At 50.7% G+C, this 25,446-nt stretch overlaps 1 protein-coding gene across 1 annotated transcript in view; it reads left to right on the top strand.

Annotated features, from left to right (window-relative positions):
• Positions 1-25,446, top strand: part of RPTOR (regulatory associated protein of MTOR complex 1) — a 418,321-nt gene that overhangs the window by 307,208 nt on the left and 85,667 nt on the right. Inside the window, exons 12-13 of the mRNA XM_030923092.1 lie at positions 3,365-3,448; positions 5,928-6,038. Coding sequence (XP_030778952.1) covers positions 3,365-3,448; positions 5,928-6,038 — 195 coding nt within the window. The remainder of the gene's footprint in view (positions 1-3,364; positions 3,449-5,927; positions 6,039-25,446) is intronic.

Below are 25,446 nucleotides of genomic sequence, written 5' to 3'. Positions count from 1 at the left end.
TCCTACGGTGCGACACTCAGGACCACGTCGCGGTAGTGATTGTGAACCAGCGTCCCGTTTGCTTCTGTTGTTTGTAAGGAGCACATTCTAAGACCTCTAGTGCCAGGCTGGTGTTCTGGTAAAACAGTAACAGGAACTGGTCCTGATGAGACCTCTTCGCCCGTCCTGCCACTTCTTCCATTTGCTCTGCCACTGTTGACCTTAGAAACTGAGGCTTGACCCATTTACAGTGTTGGAAATAACAAAGAGAATCAGAAAACAATCTTTGTAAGCTTTAGATCTGATGATGTCTTTGATTTCTGATGATGGCAGCCATGGCGAGACCTGCCTCCTCTCCTCTCCCTGGGTCATCTAGAAACTTGAGCCTCAGGCAGCCTAGTGTCCCTACACACAAAGAGTCAGTCCTCAAAACCCTGGATGGTGGAGACATCCGGAAGCCAAATGCTACGATGGTGACTTTACATCCACTGGGCACCCTGGTGCACACAGCTTTGTGCTAGACGCTTTGTGGACTCTGTCTCACTGAACTTTGAGAATAAGCCCAAGTCAAGTACTGTTGTCTCCGTTTTTCTTGATAACGATATTGAAGTTTCCCAAAGTAAGGAATTTAAGCCAATAATTGGGCAGAGATGGAGGCAGGGTTAACATCAGGTTAGCCAGCCCCAGAGCCCGTGCTTTTCTACCGACTGGCCCATCAAACCTGAGTTCCAGGCAACAGTGCATGCGACATCCCCCAGGTTCAGCATGGGAAAGCGATCCGGTTCCAGTTCACATATCCCGCGAGCAGTCCCACGTTCCTTTCCCAGCCTCTTAGTCAGAGACTCTCAGCATCGCCAGCATGGGAAACCTGCCACTCCTGCGTCCATGGTGAACCCGGCGTGGGAGCTGGCTCCAGGCACATAGAAGGGAAGTGAGGCCGCATTCCCACTGCTCTTTCTCTGCCCCCAAGGCTGGACATGCTGGGATTCCCCCCGCACCCTGTCTGCTACCCCTCCAGCCTGGCTAGCCCCCTCCTCTTGCTGCCACCTGGGACCTTCCCTGTCCCCCTGCCAGCGCTATTCTCCCGCCACAGGGAAGCTCCTCCCAGTCCACGGCCCTCCAGGGCCCATCCTCCTGACTCGGTGGCTCCTCCGTGGAAGTCGTGCTGGCTGACCCCCAGGAGCGTAACCCAGATGGCCGCCATCTGCTCTCCCCTCCTCCCTGTCCTCTACCCTCACTGGCCTCCTCGTCCCTTTTCCCTGCCTCTCTTGAGGGTTTCCAAACTCATCCCAAACCTTCTCTTCTAGAGTCTGCTTTCCTTCACCCCTTCTTTCAGCCTCTGGCCAGCGCTACAGTCTCTTCCTCCCCATCTCCGTCTCAGCACCCCGGTCAAGCCCACCCACTTCTACTCACCTCCCCCACTTCCAGCCTCTTGCCAGGCCTGTCCCCAAAGCGAGCACACTGGACCAGTCACTGCTGCTTAACATTGGTCAGTGGCTTCTGGATCTCAAGACAAACTGACCTCTCTGCACACTGTCTGCGGGGCCTTTCCTGATCCAACCCCCTTCCCTGTCACTGACCTCAGTCATACTGGTGGCCTGTGCATCCTCAGACACCCGAGCTCTTCCGGCCTCTCTACCTGCAACGCGGTAACCCCCTCTCGTCACCTCCAGCACCTGCTGCCCAGCTGTGTCCTGTGCATCTTCTCCTGCAGGGAGGGAAAATCTCCGAGGCCTCCAGTGAGGCCAGGTCAGGGCCTCCCAGGGTCTGTGTGTTCAGGCATCTCTACTAAAAATACAAAAATAAATTAGCCGGGTGTGGTGGTGGGCGCCTGTAGTCTTAGCTACTCAGGAGGCTGAGGCAGGAGAATGGCGTGAACCCGGGAGGTGGAATTTGCAGTGAGCCAAGATCACACCACTGCACTCCAGCCCAGGCAACAGAGTGAGACTTTGTCTCAAAAAAAAGTGTGAAACTTTGATATAACAAAAAAAGTATGTGCAAAACCTCTGGCAAAGCCCACTCTAATTTATAAGGAACTCTGACGTGTCAATAAGAAAAAGCCACACATTGAAGTAGAAAACTAAAGGCATGCAGGGCAAGTTTACTGTGGAAATGACCCATCGACCTGCAAAATGTGCTCCCCTTGAAATCCAAGAAATCCAGAAGGATGTATTTTCCCCTGTGCTATTGGCTAATCATAGTGTCATATGGGCTAATATTGTCCCACACGCTTTAAATTTGTTATTTAATGAAACTCTTATGGGCAGGTGTTGTTTTATATGTGTTTTATGAATTAATAAATCAAGGCTCCACGATGTTAAGTAATTTGTCCAGAGCCACCCCCCAGTGAGCGCTGCTGGGTGCCATCGAGAGTGTGAGCGGGGTCAGCCGCAAGGCCATTTGGTAACTGAAGTATCTATACCCCGACCTTACCTTTTTCAAACTCACATTTATCTTACTGGAGAAAATCATGTGAGTGTGCAGATGTACCTATTAGGATATTGATCACAGTGTTATTCATAAGAGCAGCATTTCGGCCAGGCATGATGGCTCACGCCTGTAATCCCAACACTTTGGGGGGCTGAGGTGGGAGGACTGCTTGAGCCAGAAGTTCAAGACCTGCATGGGCAATGTAGTGAGACCCCCATCTCTATAAAAAATACAAAAATGAACCAGGCATGGTGGCACCTACCTGTGGTCCTAGCTACTCAGGGGTGAGGTGGGAGGATCACTTGAGCCCAGGAGGTTGAGGCCGCAGTGGGTCATGATCTGGCGTCTGTACTCTAGCCTGGGCAACGGAGCAAGACCCTATCTCAAAAATAAATAAATAAAAATTTTAAAAGTAGCAATATTTTGATGATAATTTAAATATCCGTCAGTGGGGAAGTTGTTTAAAAGAATGGTGTACATTTGTGTAATGGAAGTACTGTGCTGGCATTGGGAATGATATGGTCAGTACATACCTAGTGATATGAACAACGTTCATGGTGCATTACTTAGTTAAAGGAGCTGAGAAATATAATCACATATTATCTAGTTCAGAATCAATAAGAGGTGTGGACATAGAGAACAATATCTGGGTTCATATACCAAAATATCACCAGCGAGTTAGCTTTTTAAATGCAATTAAAACATGTTTGTTCTAGTATTATCTACATTGAGTGTGTTTTATCTGTGTAATAAAGGAATAAAGCATGTTTTCTTCACCTGTAAAAGCATGAACTTGTAAGGAAAGGAGCACCAGCTCTAGGTAACTGTGACTGAAGCAGCAGACAGATCTGAACTGTGGTCAGACCACTCCAAAGCTGGCAGCTCGTGCAGCCGCGTTTGGGGGCTGCACACCAGTATGGTTTGCAGTGATACCATTTTCTTCTTGTTCTTCCAGGTGCTGTTAAGCCAAGTGCACCGGCTGAGAGCACTGGACTTGCTTGGAAGATTTTTGGACCTGGGTCCCTGGGCAGTGAGCCTGGTACGTGCCTTCCTCATTAACCTGGGGGCTGCGGGAGGTGGGACAGAAATCAGGCTCCGTGTTTCAGTCTGTGCACGTGTTTCATGATCCAGAGCCACCCCCAGCCGTGAGAACCAGGGCGAGTGTGTCCACTGTGGTGGTGTTCTGTCGATCCTCAGGCCCTCACGGAGCCCACTCTGTTCCCGTGCAGCCTGCAGTGCTGCCTGGCGTTTGGGGTTCCGGGGTTGTCGCCCCTCTGTACGTCCGATGTTAGACATAGGAGTGAGCGTGTTGGCTGGTCACCTTTTCCTGAGCGGCCCACCAGCGCTGGGGAGGAGCAGGGCGCCCCTGAGCCTGACGCAGCGCCCGCCGCGTGCTGCTGTTTCCCCCAGGAGGAGTCTGGATCCTCAGCACTGTCTGCTCACCGTCATGGCAGGCACAATTCGAAAACGCTCTTCTGGTTCCTCATCCTATAGCAGAGTAGTGATGGCCACTAAAAAAAATGCCTGGCAGAGGCAGGATCAAGAGGCGACACGCATTTAACAAATAACTCACAGGGAAAGTTAAAGGAGGCTGAGAGGGAACTGCAGAGTCAAGGAAACTCGAGAGACCTACGGCCAGTTGCCGTGTACAGTAAACCTTACTTAGTTCTGTTGAAGTTCCAAAAATGAATACTCATAAAACAATCAAATTTTACAGGAGCTGGATTTATATGTTATTCAAGAATCACTGTTCGTTTTTCTTGGGTGTGGTAATGGTACTGGATCGTGTTTTTATAAGAGACCGCACTTTTTAGAGATAGACACTAAATATTCACCAGTGAAATCACATGACATCTGAGCCTTAATTTACTGCGCCTGGGAGCGGCACGGTGGGGCGGTGGGTGCGGAGCCACTGTCACGGAAGCTGGGTGGTGAGTACCTGGGGTCTGGTGTATTTATTTGCATAATATAATGTTGACAGAGTGGTAATTGATAGTCCAGCACCGAAGGAGGAGAGAAAACATCCAAAACGAGGAAAAATCATTCAGCACTCACCACTGGGCCATTTTCACTCCGGGTGCCTGAGGCCACAAATAGCTTGTAACAGAGTTGGGGCCTGAGTCATCGGAGGAGGCTGGCGTGACTCGGTCACCCAGTCATGCTGGAGAGGCCTGCGTGGTATTGCTGGCACTCTCAGAAGACAGGAAGCATGTATTCATAACATTTCAGAAAGAGGATCATTTTGAAGATTAATTTTTTTTTTTTTTTTTTTGAGGCAGAGTCTTGCTCTGTCGCCCAGGCTGGAGTGCAGTGGCCAGATCTCAGCTCACTGCAAGCTCCGCCTCCTGGGTTCCCACCATTCTCCTGCCTCAGCCTCCCGAGTAGCTGGGACTACAGGCGCCCGCCACCGCGCCCGGCTAGTTTTTTGTATTTTTTTAGTAGAGACGGGGTTTCACCGTGTTAGCCAGGATGGTCTCGATCTCCTGACCTCATGATCCGCCCATCTCGGCCTCCCAAAGTGCTGGGATGACAGGCTTGAGCCACCGCACCCGGCCATTGAAGATTAATATTTTAAAACCAGTTTCTTCCCTTTAAAGAATTAGGCTTCTGCTCATTGCTGCTCACGCTAACACATGAACCAAGGCTGGATAAATGAGGTATTTTCACAGGTACAGATTTTGCCTCTCAGGGGAGGGCCCAGGCACCTGAACCAGAGAAACTGCTCTTTTCTTGTTAAATGTGGCCTTTCCTGGGGAAGGAGCCCAGGCCTGGGTCCCAGCACCACTTCCTGTCGTGGTTGTAGGGGACCTCACTTATTGGAAAGGGATACCTTTGGAATATCTGTGAAATTCCAGCAGCTTTGAGATAAGGACGCAGCAGAAACCCCTGACTGTCGAGTGCAGCCATACTTTGCCAGGCATCCTCCATGCTGCAGTGCCCTCCATGCTGTCCCTCCCCTGCCTCTGAGGGCAGAGTCCCCTGAGAATGACACGCGGCCAGAACCAGGCGCCAGCCAGCCCCTGGGCGACCCCTGCTCCTCCCTGCCTTTCCCAGGGCAGGCATCTTTCTCCCAAGGTGTATCTGAAGCTCTGATATGAGTGTTGAGCGAGCTGGCCACGCCGTCACGGAGAGGTGGCCGTGGCTTATACGCGAACAGCACAGTGAAGGCGCCTGATGCCGTGCTGCTGAGAGCGGACGGGGCCACCGAGGGCAGGCGAGGGCCCCAGGCGCAAGCAGCCTGCGCCTCCACAAGGAAAAGCTGCCGCCCGATTAATTCCAGTCTCTGACGCCAGTCAAGGCTAGCAGTACGTGGCAGCTTCTAGGAATAAATCAGAGATGAATACATCTGGAGGAAGCCCCTCTTTACTTTAAGTGAGGCCCATTCATTCCTGTTGCGTTTCCCATATGTGCTGAAGATAACACTGCAGCTGGTCCCGTGTGGCACCCCTGCTGCTGCCCGTTCCCTCGCTGCGGCACAGGCAGAGCCCTGGCGCGCTGACGCCCTCCCTCTCCCCCAGGCCTTGTCTGTCGGCATCTTCCCCTACGTGCTGAAGCTGCTCCAGAGCTCGGCCCGAGAGCTGCGGCCACTTCTCGTTTTCATCTGGGCCAAGATCCTCGCAGTGGACAGCGTGAGTACCCTGCCCTCCTCCCCAGGGTGATGTGAACCCAGCGGCCCTTCTGGGAATGCGGAGCCCTGTGCTTCCGGCCTGCCCTTTCTCCAGCCTCGCTCCCGCTCCAGGCGCCGCAGCCCTTCCCTTCCTCTCTTCTGGGGTAAAGTGGGACACGCCCCACCTCGGCAGCCACCTCTGGGTCATGGGGGCTGTCACCTACCTGTCCTGTCCCTGGCCTTCCCCCGGTGCCCTGTGCTCAGTTTGCCCGCCCCCCACCGTCCTGTCGCTGGCCTTCCCTTGGTACCCTGCACTCAGTCCCTCCACCTGTCCTGTCCCTGTCTTTCCCCTGGTGGCCTGCGCTCAGTTTTCCCCCTCCGCCTGTCCTGTCCCTGGCCTTCCCCCGGTGCCCTGTGCTCTGTCCCCCACCCCGGCCTGTCCTGTCCCTGGCCTTCCCCTGGTGCCCTGTGCTCAGTTCTCCCCCACCCACCATTCTGTCCCTGGCTTTCCCCTGGTGCCCTGCGCTGTGCCCCCGGCCTGTCCTGTCCTGGCCTTCCCTTGGTGCCCTGCACTCTGTCCCCCCCGCCTGTCCTGTCCCTGGCCTTCCCCTGGTGCCCTGCGCTGTGCCCCCGGCCTGTCTGTCCCTGGCCTTCCCCTGGTGCCCTGCACTCTGTCCCCCCCGCCTGTCCTGTCCCTGGCCTTCCCCTGGTGCCCTGCGCTCTGTCCCCCCCCCCCCCCCCGGCCTGTCCTGTCCCTGGCCTTCCCCTGGTGCCCTGCACTCTGTCCCCCACACCTGTCCTGTCCCTGGCCTTCCCCTGGTGCCCTGCGCTCTGTCCCCCCCGCCTGTCCTGTCCCTGGCCTTCCCCTGGTGCCCTGCGCTCTGTCCCCCCCCCCGGCCTGTCCTGTCCCTGGCCTTCCCCTGGTGCCCTGCGCTCTGTCCCCCCCCCGGCCTGTCCTGTCCCTGGCCTTCCCCTGGTGCCCTGCGTTCTGTCCCCCCCCGGCCTGTCCTGTCCCCGGCCTTCCCCTGGTGCCCTGCACTCTGTCCCCCGCACCTGTCCTGTCCCTGGCCTTCCCCTGGTGCCCTGCGCTCTGTCCCCCTGCAGCCTGTCCTGTCCCCGGCCTTCCCCTGGTGCCCTGCACTCTGTCCCCCACACCTGTCCTGTCCCTGGCCTTCCCCTGGTGCCTTGCACTCTGTCCCCCACACCTGTCCTGTCCCTGGCCTTCCCCTGGTGCCTTGCACTCTGTCCCCCTGCCTGTGTCTGACCCCCCCTTAAGGCTGCCCCTGTGCTCCTGACTCTGGCTGGAAACAGCCCCACCATGGCAGTGAACTTGGCCTCTGCCTCACCCAGACCCCGCATCGGCCCCTCCTGTGCCCACCATTGCATTTCTCCCCCTCCTCAACCCTGAACAGGTGGTCTGGGCCAGGCCCCAAGGTGTTAGGGGCCACCCCCTTACATGGGGCTGCCCGGCTCTGCCCTCTTTGATGGGCATCAGCCCTGGCCCTGCAGCCACGTGTTCACCCCTCAATCATCTAGGCCAGGGAGCCATATTTAGCTATGGTAAGAGAAGCACAAGGTCAGCTGTCCCTGTCCCCAGCGGCTCATGCTTGCGTGCAGGCGAGGGTTGCAGGTGACACCAGCCCTGTTGTGAGGCGGGGTCACCTCCTGCAGGAGCTACCAGCGAGATGGGTCAGAGGAGTGGGGCTGAGAAGTCCTGTGGGCGGGACCCGGCCTATGCTGAACTGGAAATGCCAGGAAGGGCCTTGAGAGGGTGGATGTCGGGCAGGGGTCCAAACGTGGAGGTGGCAGGGCCGGTTGGGAAGACGTTTAGAGGAGGGCAGGCTGCTCCGCACTCCGTGTGGCCTGAGTGCAGGGACATGCAGGGAAGCCCCATCCAGGCGGAGGGTACACCGTTCCAGGGAGACACAGTGGAACTTCATTTAGCAGATGGGGGATTATTACAGATTTTGGAACAAAGACATCAAAAGAATGAAGCTGTGGTTTATAAACATTGCCTGGCCTGGGAGTCAAGTGGATTGTAGGGCAACACGGGGTGGGGGGCATTTTCCTCCAGGAGCGTGGGCGGAGGAGGTCGGGCTGCAGGGCTAGGAGGGCGGCAGAGAGGGCGGTGGCACCAAGCCTAGGTGGGGAGAGGCGACTCGGGCTGGAGCCTGTGTGGCCGGCCGGGGCTCAGGGAGCCTTCCAGAGACAACTGGTCAGGAGCCCTGTGCGGCCTGGGAGCAGGACTGGCCCGAGGCCAAGACTGGGGGACCTTGTCCACCCAGTGGTGATGGCAGGCAAGACCCTCAAAGGAAAATGTGGCAGGCTCAGCTGCGGGAGAGCTCTCGAAAGCTCCTCATGTGGCACAGTGGAGAGGAGAGCAGTACAGAGTGGTGCTCGGGGTCTGGGAAGGGCTCATTTACAGAACATGAAGATTCTGGAACAAAGGGTGTGTCCTGGGAATGGAGTTGGGGGATATGTTGCCCTCTGCAGAGTTGTTGGGGGACAAAGGTGTCCCAAAGATGCCTTTGCCTTTAGCTGTCCATGTGCAGAGGAACATGTGTGTGATACAGAGGTGGGGTCAGAGCCAGGCTGGCAGGGAGCCCCAGGAAGAAGCCAAGCCATTCTTGCTCTAGGGTCGCCGCCCTGGGTGAGGAGAGCAGGACTGAGGAGCCGGCATCAGGGCAAGGCTGGCTTTGCTTCCTGCTTGGTTTTGAAGCAAACCAACAACCCCAGCAGCTCATTGGAAGGCCTGTAAGAGCAGGTCCACGTTCCCCCCTGGACTTCAGCCAGCTGCTGGGTGCATGTGTGTGCCGGGGTGGTCATGTATACGGGCACTTGGGTGTGCATGTGTGTGTGGCGCCCTGTCCAGCGGCTTTCATATGCAAAGTCTCTTAATTCCTACATCCCCTGTGAAGTCAGCGTGAATTTGCATCCTATTTACTGGTGAGGTACCGCCCACAGGAGGGAGCAGGGGCCATGTAGCTACCTTGCTGGGCCCCTGCCTGGGTCTGGAGCTCCTTGCCCACACAGGAAAGGCGAGGGTTTAGCAAAGTCACAGAGCAGGTATGGGAGAATGCCAAGACCACCTTGGAGCGGGCATGGCTTGGAGCCGGGGAAGGCCACCCTTCCCTTTTCTGTGAGGCAGGTGAGGGGAGAGTGGACGGAGCTTACAGCCCCCGGGGCTCCTGCCTGCCGCCGCGGCACTCCCTGGGCCAGATTCTGTCAGCTCCTCCTCCAATCACTGGCACTGAGACCCGGCCTTATCCTTAGCCCTGTCGGCCATGCTGCACCGGCCACCAGGACCTGCTGTGCTTGCTGAAGCTGCCACATTAGGCTTTGTTCAGCCAAATTCACTGCCCCTGCTGTGCAGGTACTGGTAGACACCCCGAGCTGCACTGCGCGCTCTCATCCATCAGCCCTGCACACCCTACACAAGCCACTGCTGTGTCCCCCACCCACAGCCCCTGCTGACTCAGGTCCAGCCCAGGCCATCAAGTCCCCAGCTATGCTGCCCACGGACCCCTGGGCCCCTGCTCAGCCCCTCTGCTCTCCGCACCCAGCCCTGACCATAGCCTCCCCACACCCCAAGTGCTCACCTAGGACTTTGGTATAGCAACAAAAGCAGAGGAGGGGGGAGGCCGCCGCCGAAGCAGGGGTGAGGGGAGGCGGCAAGGGCTTCCTCCTTGGAGGCGTGTGTCAATCCTACCCGGCAGCAGTGTTGACCTCTCGCTAGTTCCACTAATTCTTGTGGATTCCCTGGGATTTTCTGCTAGTTCGCTGGTTCTTGTAGATGCCCTAGGATTTTGTGTATGTGCTCTCTCTGAGAAGCAGCCTCCGGCCCCTCTTCCAGTTCTGGGATCTCTCACTCTTTTTCTGGGCCTGGGGCACTGACCATGGCTCTGCCGGCACAGATCGGCTGCCATACTTGCCATCTCTGCTCCTGATTTCCTGAACTGGATGCCAGGAGCTGCTTCTCCTCCTCTCAGCGCAGCTGAGACTGACCTTGACCTCACTTCAACCTTGAACCCTCCTGGGCCCAGCGCTCCGGACCTGGCTGTGACCAGGGAACACTCCATAATGGTGACCGGAATACCATATGTTTCAGCAAAATATTTTCCCTGCCACCCATTAAACTACAGATAAAGAATGACTGCTTTGAAAGATTGGCTAAAGCACTGGATTTAAGAGTTAAAAGTGTGAGTTTGATCCCATCACCGCATTTGCTTTGACAAGTCATTTTCACTTCCTTGGCCACGATTTGCCTCTGTAAAATCATGGCAGTGATCCTTAGGCCGTCTGCCTCCAGCCACAGTTCCAGAGCTCAGAACCAGGACATGGAAAACTGCTGTGTAAATGATAAAGGAACAGGACCAGGAAGGGGCACCACGTAAATCTCACATTTCTCCTGCCTGTCTCTGTTACACTAAAACCTTTTCTTCCTAAACGGAAAGCTTGGCTTTGTGAGTCAGGAAGCGAGAGGTTTGGATCATTTCTATTTTACTCTTCTTCAGATTCATCGAAGAGTCACATTATGTAAACAAAGGGTGTTTGTCAGGAAATCATTTTGAAACATGGTTTCTCTCCTACCCCAGTGTCTTCAGTCATCTACATGGACACACTTAGAAATGTCTTGGCATCTGGCCATGGATGAAGGACCATGTGTAGAGGCTCCCGGATGCACAAAATGGAGCCCAGGGTGAAGGGACGGAGGAGATGCCATCCGCATGCAGGGGTCTAGGATTACAGCTGCCTGAGCCTGCTCCCCATCCCTGCCCCAGCCCCTCCAGTGCTGCAGGAACGTGTCTAAGCCAACTTTGATTCTCAGACTTCGTGTTTTTAGTACCTTTTAGGACCTGGAAATTGATGATGTCTTTATTTTCAGTCTCAGGGGTGGCTCTTGGTGAAAGGGGACCACCTTCATCGTGACGTTCTCGCTGCATCCACAGCCCATCGTCGTGTTGCAGTGTGAGGCGTCTTATTCAAAACTGGCTCTTGGTCCCGTTGATCTCCCAAGGCCTGTTACTTTCGAGTGCCCCAAATGGCAGAACGTGGCTGTGAGCACAGAGGCTACAGCGTGCCTTCGTTTTACACCCTGCTCCAGGCAGATACCAGGGCCTCAGGTTTCATATTCATGATGCTGAAGGGGTTATCTGGTCAGTACTGCTTGGGGAGCTGTTCCCACAGCCAGCTGTGCATGCCCTTGCCTGCAGTGTTCCTGTAACTGCCTGCAGGCACCACAGGCCTTCCTGTGAATTAATTTCTTAACCAGCTTGTTGCACCTGCATATTTAAAGCAATCATTCCACTGAGGAACACTTTGAAGTGTTTCTGGTAGAAACTGAGCCTCGTCTACCTCACCTGTCTCGCCCTTCCTTCCGTCATTACCCTGGCGATAACTTCTCAGAGATGAAGGTTTCCTGTGTTTTTGAGGGGTCGTTCCTCCACTCCCTTCCCCTCCCCACATCTGGCTATGGATGTTGCTGAGGGTGCTCCAGAGCTCCACCCCTACCCCCCATGATGTGTGCGCCCCGCACAATGTGTGCATGCCCCTCTGTGTTGCTGGTGGTCCTCCGGAGTTCCACCCCTGCATGATGTGTGCGCCCCCGCCTTGTGTTGCTGGTGGTCCTCTGGAGCTCCGCCCCCACATGATGTCTGTTCCGCCCCCTCCTTGTGTGCTGGTGGTCCTCCGGCGCTCCGCCCCGCATGATGAGTGCCTCCTGCAGCCCCCCGCGGTCCCTGTGACTCCTGGGGCTTGCCCTTGTGCAGATTGGGGTGCACATGGTGTACAGACAGGTCCACTTGTAAAGATCACAGAGCCTGCTCAGAGGTTCAGAGGTGCAGACAGAGGCCAGCCAGTCTCCCAGTGTCCTCAGCATCCCTCTGCTGCCGCCAGCCGGCCCTCAGGGCACACTTAAGAGTTTGAGAAGGATGCGAGCCCACTCAGGCGGGGCTTAGCAGATGGGCAAGCCTGAGACCCCCCTCATTTCTCAAGCACCTGCAGGGCACATCCTGTGTCCCGTTATACCAGAAGCTCTGAGGGATTCAGGGGGAGGCCTTAAAGAAGGTGGGCTCGGACAGAATGAAAGATGGAAGAACACCGTGTGCCATGGGGGAGAGGTGTGTGCCGTTTGTGTGAGACAGATGAGACAGAGCAGGGCACAGTGGGGGCACTGATCTAACAGATGGCACCGCCCAGGACAAGGAGCACCAAGGGGAGCACGTGAAGAAACCCGTCTCTCCAGGATTCTCCCAGGACTCTGATCCCAGAGGGCCTCCCCCAGAATCACTCCCCATGCCAGGTTACACTGCACTGCACACCACCAGCCGGAAATGACCAGGCAGGTAAAGAGAATCCGGAAAGTGTGACCCATCATGAAGAAAAGGAAACCAACCCATTAAAACCCACTCGGAACCTCTGCAGAGGGTGTAATTAGGAGGTCGGGACATTAAAATATTGCAAGTCTATTCCACATACTCAAAAAGTTAAATCGAGACATGGAAAATATAAAAAGAACCCAACTTAAATTTCTAGAGATGAAAATGGCAATATGTGATGGGAAAAAATATACTTGTTGGCATTAACAACCAGTTAAGCATTGCAGGAAAAAGCAGTAAACGGTTAGGCACGGGGATCACGTCTATAATCTCAGCACTTTTGGAGGCTGAGGCAGGCAGACGACTCAAGTCCAGGATTTCAAGACCAGGCTGAGGAACATGGTGAAACCTCGACTCTACAAGAAAAAATACAAAACTCAGCCACGCATGGTGGCGCTCGCCTGTAGGCCCAGCCACTCAGAAGGCTGAGGCGGGAGAGTCGGTTGAGCCCGGGAGGTCAAGGCTGCAAAGAGCCGTGATTGTGCCATGGCTCTTCAGCCTGGGGAAGAGAGTGAGGCCCTGCCTCAGAGAAAGAAAGAAAATAGCAATAGAAACTAACAAAAATAAGCATGGTAAGAAAAGAAAAAAGAAAAATTGTAATTAAAGGAATATCATTCCATTGTGGGACAACTGCAAGTGACGTAACATACCGTTTGGGGGTCCATAAAGGAGGCTGGGAGAAAAAGTATTTGAGGAAACAATAGCTAAAATGTTTTTGAATTTGATGAAAATTATAGACCCACAGATCCACAAAGCTTAGCAAACCCTAAGCACAAGAAAACTACACGAAGGCTTATCAGAATCAAATTGCTTGGAAAACAGTGATAAATTCAAAAGTCTAAAGGCAGCCAGTAAAAAGCTAGTAAGGCGCAAAGGTGAGAATGACGTCAGGTTTCTTCTTGCAGATTTCCTACAGATGGAAAAGGCAGACAGCAGAACAGCATCTTTAAAGCAGAGAAAGAGAAAAAACCGTCAACCTAGAATTCTATACCCACTGAAAATATATTTGCAAATGGAGGCAAAATAAAGATTTTTGAAGATACACAAAAGATGAAAAGTCATCCCCGGCAGACCCACACTGCAAGCAACGTGAAGTCCTTTAGGCTTGAGGAGAATTACTCTTCAGAGGGAAACACGGTTCTATACAAAGGAATTAAAAGCACCAGAAATGAGTACTATGTGGATCAATAAGGGATTTCTTTGTTTTTATTTAAATCTTCTTTGAAAGATAATTTTTTAAGAAAAATAATAACAGTGTAGTATGAATTTTTTTTCAATAAGCCTTTTGCACTCTTAATTTTTTTTCCTTAGAAGACAAGGTCTCATTCTGTTTCCCAGACCTGATCACAGCTCACTGTAAGCTCAGACTCCCTTGCTCAAGCCATCCTCCTGCCTCAGCCTCCCAAGTAGCCGGGATCACAGGCACAAGCCACAGCACCCCACAGAATGAATAACATTTGTAAGAGCAAAATGTGTGCTAATAGTAGCAAAAAGATGGGGAGGAGAGAGAATGAAGAAATACTATTGTAAGATTCTTGGACTTTGTTTGAAGTGGTCTTGTAGCACCTGCCTGAAGATGAACCGCAGTAATCCATAAACCCTAAAGCTGCCACTCAAATTTTAAAAAGAATTACTGTTAATTAGCTGACAACATAGATGATATGAAATCATAAATATAGACAACACGAAAGGAAAAAGATAACCAGAGTAGATGCAACAAATAGAAAAGGCGGGATGATGGATGGACACCTAACCCTGCCCGTACTGCGGAGTGGAGACTGAACACTGCAATGAGAAGGCAGAGGCCACCAGGTTGAAGAGCAAGAAAAAACCATACGATGGCTACGAGCAATGTACTTTTGGCATAAAGATACGAGTAGATTAAAGGTAAAAGGATGGGAAAATCTCTGCCATGAAGGCACTAAGCAGAGGAAGGCTGCAGGGCCTATGTTAACATTAGACAGAGGAGGTTTGGGAGCAGAGAATGTGGCTAGCAATAAAGACAGACATTTCATAATGCTCCAGAAGTCCATTCATCATTCATCAAGAGAATGTCGCAGTCCTAAATGTCTATTCACCTAATAACAGTTTCAGAATACATCGAGCAAACCTGATGGAGCTGCGAGGAGAAATAGATAAATCCGTCATTACATTTGGAGATTTCAGTGCTCCTTTCTCAGTAACAAGTAACAAGCCGAAGAGAAATCAGTAAGAATAGCAGAGACTTGAGCAGCACTCTCCAGCAGCTGAGCCCTGACATTTCTAGAACACGCCACGCAGCAGCCACAGAGTGCACAGAGCCTGTGCCAGGATAGGCCCGACCCTTGGCCAAATAAACCTCAACAAATGTAAAGAACTGAAGTCTTACAGGCGTGTTCTACAGCCACAGTGGAGTCAAACTCAAATCAGTGATAGGTAATAGGAATGTCTCTAAGCACTTAGAAACAGAAACTTTTAGATAAATAAATGATTTTCATTTTATTCCATAACATCGTAAGTAAATTATATTAATATATATGCTTAATACAAAATAGAATATAAATATGTAATATTAAGCTACATAGATATTATAAATCACGAATAACAAAGATTTATATAAAATATTTATTACTATAAGTATGTATATATCATACATAATGTACTTATAAATAGTTGCATTAAATAAATCCATTATATAAACATGTATATTAAGATGTAAAATAAATAGGTTGAGTATACATGGACCCAGCTCTGAGCAGTGCTGAGAGGGGAATGTGTAGCAGCTGCTAGACGATGCATTGGAAAAGAGGGACGGTCTCCAACCCGAGACCTCGGCTTCTACCTCAAGAGAGCAGCATGAGTGGAGTAAACCCAAAGCTGTTGGCCAAAGGAAATAATACAGATCAGACTGGAGACTAATACAAAAGAAAACAGTGAAACATCAAAATCTGTTGAACAAAACATATTTTTTTTAAACAGATGAATAAAACTGTGAAACATCACCCTAACTAGTAAGGAGACAAAGAAGACACAGATTCCAGCATCAGGAATGAGAGAGGTGACATCGTTAAAGATTCTGGGGATATCAAAAGGATGATAAGCAAATATCGTGAGCAATTTGATGGGAGAACATTTGATAACTTGGATTCCTTGCATGACGCACACAACTCACTCAAGAGCTCGTTCACATGAACAGCACTCTACTTTTTTTTTTTAGAGACTGGATCTCACGACATCACCCAGACTAGTTTCGAGCTTCTGGGCTCAAGCAGTGCTTCCACCTTGGCCTCCCAAAGTGCTGGGATTACAGCTCGAGTCACTGTGCCTGTCACTACAAATTCTGAAAACTTTTACTCCAAAGAAAACTGCAGGTTCCGGTGACTCCGCCAGTGGATTTTACCAAACATTAAGGAAGGCATATTTGGATGACATCTCAGCACCTTCCCATATCATTCTGTGAGGCCAGCATTACCTGACACCAATGCTTAGACACACACTGCAGGAAAAGGAAACTACAGACCAGTATTCTCTTGAACATGGGCACAAAAATGCCAAACAGAATGTTTGCAAATTAAATTCAATGCTATATAAAAACAATAAAACATAATCGAGTGGGATTTATTTCAGGAATGTAAACCTGTTTAAGGATTGAAAAATCAATGGATGCCTCTTCAGATTATTAAAGAATTATTTTTAGAGAGAGAAAAGTCCGTGTAATTTACCATATTAGAAAAAGATAAAAACCATATTACCATCTCAAGAGATGCAAAGTATTTTAACAAAATCTGAGATCCACTTCTGATTAAAAAAAAAAAACTCCCTGCAAACTTCTGATAGAAGGGAACTTCGTTTACCTGACAAACAGCATCTCCAAAAATTTACAGCCAACACCATACAATGGTGAAAGACTGAATGCAAGGTCAAGCCATCTGTTCTTGTCACATCCCTCGACATTGTACTGGAAGTTCTAGGTAGCAGAGTGAGTCAAGGAAGAAAAGGATTCAGATTCAGAAGGACGAGGTTTAACTGTGTTTTCAAACAGCATGATTGTCTATGTGGAAAATCCAGTTTAATCTATTTTAAAATGCTACTAGAAAAAGTTTAGTACGTTTATAGGTTATAAGATCAATATACAAAATTCAATTTATGTATATACACTAGCAATCAACAATTAGAAGTTGAAATTAAAATAGAGAACATTTACAGTACCACTAAAAAAAGAAATACTTAGGGATACATTCTGACAAAAGGTAGGCAAGATCTGTACACCGAAACTGCAAACCATTGTGAAAAGAAACGAAGGAAGCCCTAAATAAATGAAGAGATCGTCCATTATCATGATTTCTGCTTCTGAGAGCCACATGGAAATACAAAGGACCTAAAGTAGGCAAAACAACTTGGAAAAAGAAAAACACAGTGGAAGGACTAATACTACCTGATTCCAAGAGTGACTATAAATCCACAGTACTCAAGATCGGAAATAGCTTCAAATGAACAAACAGATACTGGAACAGGAAGAAAGTCAGGAAATAGACCCATACATATAAACACCTGCCCTGTGATGACATGGAGAGAATGAAAAGGCAAGACACAGACTGGGAAAATATTGACAAATCGTTTTTCTGTTACGAGCTAGTGGCAAGAGTATAGAAAGAAACTCTCAAAACTCACTATGAAAACAAACACAAGCCGACAAAGAAAAGTGGGCAAACGCTTTGAGCAGACGCTTCGCCAAAGAAGTACGAATGGCAGATAAGCACATGAAACAATGCTGAGTATCATTAGTCACCAGAGAAATGCAAACTGCACCCACAGTCATCTACCACTGCACACCAAGTAGATGCCTAAGAAGCTGATGCCCTCAAGTGTTGGCAAGGCCGTGGAGGAACTGGAACCCTCGTATGCTGCTGAGGGCAGTGCAAGGCGTGCACTACCACTTTGCAAAATTATTTCACAGTTTCTTATAAAGATTAGCACACACTCAGCATACAATCCAGCCATTCCATTCCTAGATATTCCCCAAGAGAAATGGAAGCATGTCCACACACAGGCTTGTACATGAATGTTCCTAGCAGCTTTATTTATAATGGCCTAAAATCTGGGGAATAGCCTAAATGTACATTAACAAGTGGATGAATAAGCAAACTGCAATCTCTCCATGCAATGAAATCCTACTCAACAATAAAAAAGCATGAACCGATCTCAAAATACTTAGAGAGTATGGTTCCATTCATTTAAAACTCGAGAAAATGCAGACTGTAGTCACAGAAAGGAGATGAGCTGCTGCTCGGGACACGTGAGGGTGGGGGCATGGGGAGAAGAAAATGTCCGGGGGGCCAGACCCCACCTAGTTTGTGGCGGTAGCTTCACAAGTGTAGACGTATGTCCAAAATGGTCAGATTCTGTACTTCAAATTTATATGTCACTTATACCACAATGAGGCTGCTAAAAAATTCTAATTGTGGGACAGTCTACAAAGAACTGTACTGTTCCCTACTAGGTTTTTTTTTTTTTTTTTTTTCCGAGATGGAGTCTTGCTCTGTCGCCCAGGCTGAAGCGCAGTGGTACGATCTCTGCTCACTGCAACCTCCACCTCCCAGGTTCAAGCGATTCTCCTTCCTCAGCCTCCCAAGTAGCTGGGACCACAGGCGCCTGCCACCAAGCCCTGCTAATTTTTATATTTTTGGTAGACGAGGTTTCCCATGTTGGCCAGGCTGGTCTCAATCTCCCAGAACCTCAAGTGATCCTCCTGCCTCACTCTCCAAAGTGCTGGGATTACAGGCATGAGCCACCACACCCGCCTCCCCCGCTCTAGATTTTTAATTCAAGAAATGCCCCCAAAAATGTGGGGGGATTTATTCTCAAGCCTAATGATGTATATCAGCTAAGTGCAGTTCCTGGTTGGATCCTGGATCAAAAACCAGAGGCTCACAGAGGACGATTGTGAACAATCGGGAGGAGTTTGACTGTGGACCGCGAGTCAGGCGGGAGGATCCGGAGGAGTTTGACTCTGGACTGCAAGTCAGGCGGGAGGATCCGGAGGAGTTTGACTCTGGACCGCGAGTCAGGCAGGAGGATCAAGAGGAGTTTGACTCTGGACTGCGAGTCAGGTGGGAGGACTGTGTGGCTGTCACATGTCTGGAGTGTGATCATGGCTTTGTGCTCACGGAAGCAAGCGTCCTTTTCCTTAGGAATATTTCTGGGCAAATCGTCATGCTATCTGCATCTTTCATACAGTGCAGAAAAACACAGGGGATGGGGGAGCAGAAAGCAAACATGGCAGAGTATTTTTTGAAATTGTCCTGGCCGGGCACGGTGGCTCAAGCCTGTAATCCCAGCACTTTGGGAGGCCGAGACGGGTGGATCACGAGGTCAGGAGATGGAGACCATCCTGGCCTACACGGTGAAACCCCGTCTCTATTAAAAAGTACAAAAAACTAGCCGGGCGAGATGGCGGGCACCTGTAGTCCCAGCTACTCGGGAGGCTGAGGCAGGAGAATGGCGTAAACCCGGGAGGCGGAGCTTGCAGTGAGCTGAGATCGCGCCACTGCACTTCAGCCCGGGCGACAGAGCGAGACTCCGTCTCAAAAAAAAAAAAAAAAGAAAGAAATTGTCCTTAGGGTCACGTGATTGGACCAGAGCTGAAAGAGCAGCAGAACTTGGTGATGAGAAAGTCCAGGAGATGTGGCCACAGCTGTCCCCCGCTGGTCACACTTTGCAAGGATGGTGGCAGTGGTTGTTTTAATAAGTTCCTCAAGCCTGCTGTTATCATTTGTCTGTCTGCTAATTAGCAAGATTAGGAAGGGGAGAGTTAATTAAGGACCCTCATAGGCAAGGTTCCAGTTAATTGAGGGTTTTTCGTAGATAAAATTAATACTCAGTCCAGGCTGACCTTCTGAGTTACAGTTAATAAAGTTGTGTTTATGGTACCACCAGGGAACTCCAAGGGTATAATGTCAGTGGATTTGGAAAGATACTCTGTGACGGTGTTCATGAAGTAAATCTGGATTGGGATATTCAAAGAGGCTTCCCCCTAGGAACAGGCTGCTGTGGTACCCGGAAAGCAGCCGCGCTATGAAGAAAAGGCATATGAGAGAGTCTTAGAATTTTGTTTCTGCAGCCCCCACGTCTGTGCCGGTTCTCCTTCCCGTGCTCAAATTATCTACTGTTTTCTCTGCAAAGTCATTTCACCACAGTTCATGTCTGCTGGCATTGATAGCCTCTCCTCTTCCTGCTTCTCCACTTTTCCCCACTCCCAATTTCTCACACACGTACACGCAAAACTCAATTCAAAAAATGTGCAAGGTTAGCTTTCTCTGTCACCCAGCGATGACTCAGTCTCACCAAGTGGGCAAGAGAGTGCCATCTAGAGCGTGTGCCCCTGCTGGTCCCACAGCAGAAGGCAGTGCCCTGGCCAGGGCTAGTCTAGTTAGGACCTGAGCAAACATTTTACCTCCTGTGCTGGGATTTTGTTTGCTTGTGTCCTGAACTCTTGTTCCTATAGTTTCTATGTTAACACATTTTATTTTTTAGAACAGTTTTAGATTTACAGAAAACTTGAAAAGGTAGTAGAGTTCTTGTGTACCCTATGCCCAGTTTTCCCTATGGACATCTTATGTTAGTACAACACATTTGTCACAGCGATCAAGGAACTTATGTTAATTAATTATCATTAACTGCAGTTGATAGTCATCAGATTTTCTTGCTAATGTCCTTTTTCTGTCCCAGGATCCCACATGACATTGAGTCCTCGTGTCTTCTTGGGCTTTTCTTGGCTGTGACAGTTCCCCAGACTCTCCTTGTTTTTGATGAGCTTGACGGCTTTCAGGAGCACTAGTCAGGGATTTTGTAGACTGGCCCTCTGTTGTGATTTGCCCTGTTTTTTTTTTTTTTTTTTTTCTTTTTTTTTTCTTTTGAGACAGAGTCTCGCTCTGTCACCCAGTCTGGAGTGTGGTGGCACGATCTCGGCTCACTGCAACCTCTGCCTCCTAGGTTCATGCCATTCTCCTGCCTCAGCCTGCTGGGTAGCTGGGATTACAGGCGCATGCCACCACGCCCAGCTAATTTTTTTGTATTTTGTTTAATAGAGATGGGGTTGCACCATGTTAGCCAGGATGATCTCGATCTCCTGACCGCGTGAGCCACCACACCCGGCCATGCCCGATGTTTTTGTCCTGATTAGATTGGTGTTTGGAGAGGAAGACCCCAAAGGGGACTGCCCTTCTGGTCCCGTCATAACGAGGGTGCGTGCTGTTGGAATGGCAGATCCCTGGTGGCGCTGGCCTGGGTGCCTGGCTGAGGTGGAGCTAACCCGGCTGAGGTCAGGCTTCCCCTGGGTGAAGCCACTGCCGCCCCTTCCGGAGCAGGCTGCTCTTTGGAAGGAAGTCGCTTGGGTGTGCTGGGCTTGTGTTACCTAAACTGCTTTATGTCTGTGGTTAAACTTACTCCTTCCTGCAGTTTCATTATCTTTTTAGGGTCTAAATATAGTTCCTTTAATTTCCTTTTGTTATTTATATAGGCTTATTTTTTAAGGCTTAGTCCTGGAGTGGTTTTATTTTGTTATGTTTTGTTTTGCATTTCTGGGAATTTTTAGTATTCCTTCTTTCAGTTTGCCCCTATTGAGCTAACCTTCCTGCACTACCATCTTCCAGCTGACTGTCAGTGGACATGGTGGACACGGTTTTACCCTCCTGTGGGGAGCTTTGCCAGCTAGGGGCCCTTGAGCAGTACTCAGGTGCGCACCCGTGTCCAGAGCTGGGTGAGTCCCAGGAATGGCCAAAATGTCACCTAGCCTTCCCCCTGCTCATCTAACATAGTTTAATTGCCTTGATGGTCCATGGAATTTCCCAACTAGAGAGGCTGTGATATGCAGAAAATCAGCAAGATTGCATTGCTAGGGAGCACATTTTTGAAGCCGGCGTCTTCCACAGAAACTGTAATCGGCAAGGAGGTGCCATTGAGGGGACTCGGGGTGACACTTTCATCATTTGGGAAGTAGCACAGCCGTGCAGAATGGCTTCTTTTTAGCCATCCTCCTAGTTCCGTGTGGACCCCTCAGAATGGTGTTACTCTGGGCAGATTCCAACACACCCTCGTGCTGTCCCAGGAGAACTGTGGACCAGAAAGGCAGAGGCCCCTTCCTCCCACCCCCATGGAAGCTGGACCACATGAGCTGGGCCACCTGTCCCGGCACCGGGTCGGTCCTGGGAGACCACCCGCCCCAGAAGAGACCAGGCCAGGTGGACAAGCACGTTGGTGACAGGCCAAGCGGCAGTGGAGTAGGTCTGTCGGTCCCCCCTGGGAAGGTGGGAGGTGTTTGGCCGGAGGGAGACAGTTGTATCAGCTGCCTCTGGGTTGCCAAGAATGAAATGAACAAGAGAGAGAGGAAGCAGGAGGGGGCTGTCCACTCAGCCATTCCAATTCCAGGCTCTTTTGCCTGCACCCAGGCAGAGTAGACCAAGAGCTGGCGGGGGTGACGGCTCGCCCTTTGCAAGATGGATGGGCACAACGGGGCCCTGGCGGGTGGAAGTGGCATGGCAGGCTGTGCCGAGAGCGACCACAGAGGCTGTCTCTGTGTGCAACTTAAGGACCCCATGATTTATGATTAGGCTGTTTGGAGCCTGATCAAATCTCAGCTCAGTCTGCTGGGTGTAAGCGAGGGAGAGGGGATGGGGAGCCTGGTCAGCCAAGAGCGAGCTCCCCACCACTGAGGAGGCCCGCAGGGGAGCCCCAGCTTGGCTTCCCCCTGCTCGTGGCTGGCTCCTGTCCCGCACTCTTTCACTGCTGTATTTCCTCTTCTTAGTATTAGAATTTAGATGAGAAAGGCACCACAGTTCTGACCTGAGGTCAAGGCAGGGTTCATCGCAGGTCCAGAAAGCTCCAGCTCAGACACCTACTCCAGCCAGAAATGCCCAGGTCTCTGTGCGGTCCAAGGGCTCCTTTGCCAGCCCTGCCCCTGGCAACACTGGGCACCGAGAGCCCCTCCGCTGCTCACTGCAGACAGAGCGCTCTCAGGTGGGAAGCAGGTCCTGGTGTGATTGGTATACATGATCTGAAATTGTGATGGTTCTCCACAGCACAAACATGGGTTCTTTTATTCATTCATCAAACATTTACTGACCGGCTAATAGGAACCAGGCCATGCTGCCTCCTGCAACTAATAAAGACTAATAATGCAGGGTTTTGTCCTCACAGAGCTGAAATGGCTAACTCAAATGCAGCAGCTTGGGAAGTGCAGTCCAAGTCCCAGCAAAGGGTGGGGAGAGAAGCCATTGCAGAGGCCATGCTGGGGGGCAGGGCCCCAGGCGGAGAGGACAAAGGCCCGACAGGCAGAGGGAGTGCGCCCCGTTCCCGAAGCCACAAAAAAATGAGCTCCGTGTGTCGGCCACATTCCCGAAGCCGCAAAAAAATGAGCTCGGTGTGCTCCAAAGTCTGAGAAGCTGAAGAGAAAGGGGAAGATGGGTTTCTTTATTCAGAAATGTTCCTCAGTCACCACTGTCACACTGCTGGGTTATTGACACCAGACTGTGAGGAATCTCATTGGCAGTGCCACATGGGGGAGGACATTGCTCACCATGACTCAGTGTGGCCTCAGGGACAGTGTGTCAGGCCCGGCAGGACAGCACTCGGTCTGTGCTGGGGAAGTCGCGCAGACGTGCGGACATACAGACATGTGAACCCAAGTCAGCCCGGGCTGAACAGCAGGTCCCCCAGAAGAGATGAGCAGTGGAATAAGGATTACATGTAGGGGCAGAGGACGTCTCAGTCTGTACCTGTCTGTACCATTTTAATGTTTGATCCTTGATGCCTGCAAATTTTAGGACATATACGAAAAAGATGGAAAGCATGCCAGTGATTTTGCTATGGACATCAGACACAGCATTCAGGGCCACTATAGACATGGGTATGTCTGGCCTGAGAATAACTAAAGGGCTTCTTTTTTTTTTTGAGACAGAGTCTTGCTCTGTCACCAGGCTGGAGTGCAGTGACTTGATCTCAGCTCACTGCAACCTCCGCCTCCCGGGTTCAAGCGATTTTCCTGCCTCAGCCTCTGGAGTAGCTGGGATCACAGTCACGTGCCACCACGCCCAGCTAATCTTTATGTTTCTAGTAGAGATGGGGTTTCACCGTGTTGGCCAGGATGATCTCCATCTCTTGACCTCATGATCCGCCCACCTCAGCCTCCCAAAGTGCTGGATTAGAATTAACCATTTATAGAAAATCAGTATGTCTATATTAATATATATATTTATGTTTACATATCTTGCCTCTCTTGGCGAGTGGGGAATGCACTGTGCCCAGGGTGAAGGCCTGAGGTAGAAAGCTTGTCTTCCACTGCTCAGTGGATGTTCTGCTGAAGTCGTGAAGAACAGTGAGCTCTTGTGACCGGTAAACAGAAATCCCTACTTTGGTGTTATTTTCCCAGGCACTACCAGTTTTATTGGCACCCACCATTGTGAAAACTGCAAATATAAACATCTCAGCACAGCCCTCCAGCTACCTTCAGATGACTTCCCGGTAGCATCCTCATGTTATGGGAACAGACCACCGAAGGCTCACTCAGGAGCTATTTTCTTGTTGGAAACTTTCTTTGCTTTCCAGCACCCCCGCTCATAACAAGGGATAGACTTTTCTACCCAGTGGACATGAACCATGGCCCCGTAGCTCCGTGATTGTCTCTGTGTTCACATCAGAATGTGAGTGGTAGAGTGTTCGCATGAAATTGCTCAGAGCTTGGCTCATCATCCTGCCTCCTTAAGCCTTCTCCATCAGGCATGGTGGTCTGTTAGCCTGGGCGTAATTCTTGTGTTCCTGCTTCTCCATAAAATAATCCTTAAAAACTTTGTTAAGGAGAATAAAGGAAGGGTCTCTTCCCATGACATCTTTTGCCAGAATATTCAGAGGAAGAAAGCCCGCGCTGGCTTTACGGGTACACCTTGCAGAAGGCAGGGCCTTGGCCAGGGGCTTCTCCTGGTCTCTGCCCCATTTTTGTATCTGTTTGCAAACCACATCTTTAGTTGCTCCAACAATGAATACATGCTTGCATCTTCCCACTTTGTGTTTGCTCTTCTCTTCCTCGCCTCCCTTTTCCCCATTAAAAAATACATAAATTCCTGAAATCCTGACACGCAGAAGAATCAAAATTGGCTTCAGTGTATGGTGAGGAAAGGGGACTTGCTCAGAAAAAAAAATTCATATTCTTGCTCTTTACTCTGCACCTGCTTTCTACTCTGGCCTTAACATGTCACCACCATAGTTTGATCTGGAGAAAACTAGCACAGCAAGTTGGAGCCTGTGGAGAAGGCAGCTTTGGCAGATTCGTGCTGCCAGCACCATGCCGTTCTTCTGAGCCCCTAGTCTCTGCTGGGTCTTCCCACCAAGCCCTGCCACGCAGGGTGTGTGTGTCGCCTGCCGCATCTTCCCACCAAGCCCGTGCCACGCAGGGTGTGTGTGTCGCCTGCCAGGTCTTCCCACCAAGCCCATGCCACGCAGGGTGTGTGTGTCACCTGCCGGGTCTTCCCACCAAGCCTGTGCCACGCAGGGTGTGTGTGTCGCCTGCTGGCTGCCGTTCTGCATGTATGGAGTTTCAAGTCTTATTTCCTCTTCTGTTTAACAAGGCCCTTGGTCTAAGTGTGCTTGTAATTTGGGCTAGTGAGCAGCAGCCGAGAGAGTCCACCCCAGTCCCCTTAGCCAGTGAAGCAGGAGCTCCCGGGTTCCTGCCTGCAGGGAGGGTGGGGGCAGTTTGAGTTAGTGAAAATCTGTGTATTAAACAGATATGTAAATGACCCCTGCCGAGCGCTGAAAATGAAGGTATGAAAAGGCATCATCATCTGTGGTTCCCACCTGGCGCAATGACCATATCAAAACAGAGATCTGGTGGTATACACCACAGAGTTGCCAGACTCCGAAACAGAGATCTGGTGATATATGCCACAGAGTTGCCAGACTCCGAAACAGAGATCTGGTAGTATACACCACGTAGCTGCCAGACTCTGAAACAGAGATCCAGTAGTATACGCCACATAGTTGCCAGATTCCGAAACAGAGATCCAGTAGTATACTCCACAGAGTTGC

The sequence above is a fragment of the Rhinopithecus roxellana genome, chromosome 19, assembly GCF_007565055.1.
Source record: "Rhinopithecus roxellana isolate Shanxi Qingling chromosome 19, ASM756505v1, whole genome shotgun sequence".
In the NCBI taxonomy this organism is placed as follows: Eukaryota; Metazoa; Chordata; class Mammalia; order Primates; family Cercopithecidae; genus Rhinopithecus; species Rhinopithecus roxellana.
This window is presented reverse-complemented; position numbering and strand designations above follow the sequence as displayed.